This window comes from Miscanthus floridulus, chromosome 17 (assembly GCF_019320115.1).
Source record: "Miscanthus floridulus cultivar M001 chromosome 17, ASM1932011v1, whole genome shotgun sequence".
Classification (NCBI taxonomy): Eukaryota; Viridiplantae; Streptophyta; class Magnoliopsida; order Poales; family Poaceae; genus Miscanthus; species Miscanthus floridulus.
Genome location: NC_089596.1, coordinates 4,509,264 through 4,510,974, shown reverse-complemented (window position 1 = coordinate 4,510,974; position 1,711 = coordinate 4,509,264). Strand labels below are relative to the sequence as shown.

Sequence of the window (1,711 nt, the reverse complement as noted above, 5' to 3'; positions counted from 1 at the left end):
GGGGGCCTTTTGCAGAGGCCCGACCATGTCGAGCCCCCATACAGCAAACGACCACGTAATGGGGATGGTTTGGAGGGCCGCCAGGGCTGGGAGATGTGTTTGTCGAGCATAGTACTAACATCCCTCGTAGGAGCGTACTAGCTTGGTGGCGTCGGCGACTGCCGTCGGCTAGTAAAACCCTTGGCGGAAAGCATTTCCTATGAGCGTCCGAGGCGCCTGCGTGCAAGTCCCAAAGCAGGGCTCGACCCGCCTCAGCAGTGATACATCATTGGAGGACGCCGGAGGGACTTTGCCTGTACAATTCATCATTGCAGAGGACGTAAGTCTTGGCTCAGCGCGCGAGCCATCGGGCTTCGGTTCTGTCGCTAGGAAGCTCCCCCCGATCAAGCCAAACGAGGAACGGGATTCACCAATCCACGTCCTGGTCGGTCTGTGGAGGCTCGGTGTTGACTTCCATGACCTCAGGCTCGGTCGAGGGGGTCTCGGTAGTAGAGGGGCGTCGAGCCTCGTCGTGGTTTCCACAGGCGGCCCCCCCTCCGTTACCAAGGTGTAGTCAATGGAAGGTTTGTGAAGGTCTCTCGCAAATACGTTTGGGGGGACCGGAGCCCGTGCCGAGGCTATCTTTGCTAGTTCGTCGGTGGCCTCGTTGTACTTCCGCGTGATGTGGTTCAGTTTGAGACCGTCGAACTTGTCTTCCAGGCGACGCACCAACTTGCAGTAAGCCTCCATTTTGGGGTCGAGGCAATTTGACTCCTTCATGACTTGATCGACGACGAGCTGCGAGTCGCCCCAGACGTCGAGACACCGTACCCCGAGTTCGATGGCGACTTGCAAGCCGTTGACGAGGGCCTTGTACTCGGCCACGTTGTTGGAGGCGGTGAAGTGGAGCCGCACCGTGTAACGCATGTGTACTCCGAGGGACGAGACGAAGAGGAGTCCCACGCCTGCCCTGGTCTTCATCAGAGACCCGTCGAAGTACATGGTCCAGCATTCTGTCTAGACTTGGGCAGGTGGTAATTGGGTGTCGGTCTATTCAGCCACAAAATTGGCCAAGACCTGAGACTTAATCGCTTTCCGAGGCGCAAAAGTCAAGGTTTCCCCATAAGCTCGACGGTCCACTTGGCTATCCTGCCTGAGGCCTCCCGGTTATGGACTATCTCTCCCAAGGGGAAAGACGATACCACGGTCACTGGGTGAGACTCGAAGTAGTGATGCAGCTTGCGCCGGGCCAGGACTACGGCGTAGACCAGCTTCTGGATGTGGGGGTAACGCATTTTGGTCTTGGAGAGCACTTCGCTGATGAAGTAAACAGGTCGTTGGGTGGGTAGAGCATGCCCCTCTTCCTGCCTTTCTACTACGACGGCAGCGCTGACCACTTGGGTCGTTGCGGCGACGTAGAGTAAGAGGGCCTCGTCCCTGGTTGGGGGTACCAAGATGGGAGGATTTGTGAGCAGCGCTTTGAGTCTGTCGAGGGCTTCTTTGGCCTCAGGGGTCCAAGAAAAACGCTCGGATTTTCTCAAGAGTCGGTACAGAGGCAAGCCTTTTTCGCCGAGGCGCGAGATGAAGCGGCTCAAGGCCGCAAGGCATCCCATGACCCTCTGTACTCCCTTGAGGTCTCTGATTGGTCCTATGCTAGTTATGGCCAAGACCTTTTTTGGGTTGGCTTCGATGCTGCGTTCGGAGACTATGAATCCCAAGAGCATGCCTCGGG

At 57.3% G+C, this 1,711-nt stretch overlaps 1 protein-coding gene across 1 annotated transcript; it reads right to left on the bottom strand.

Moving 5' to 3' along the window:
- Nucleotides 1-265: 265 nt before the first annotated feature.
- LOC136515113 (uncharacterized) lies at nucleotides 266-981 on the bottom strand. The gene is made up of 2 exons (XM_066508807.1): nucleotides 653-981; nucleotides 266-293 (listed from the first exon to the last, which is right to left on the bottom strand). Exons 1-2 carry the CDS (start codon nucleotides 979-981, stop codon nucleotides 266-268), a joined length of 357 nt encoding a protein of 118 aa, XP_066364904.1.
- Nucleotides 982-1,711: the final 730 nt, after the last annotated feature.

What these genes read in the sequence shown, in the direction of transcription:
- LOC136515113 (XM_066508807.1), bottom strand. Translation starts at nt 981, where the DNA reads ATGTACTTCGACGGGTCTCTGATGAAGACCAGGGCAGGCGTGGGACTC. An exon ending in CTGAACCACATCACGCGGAA is followed by an intron (nt 294 to 652) that starts GTACAACGAGGC and finishes TGAATTGTACAG; the next exon opens with GCAAAGTCCCTCCGGCGTCC.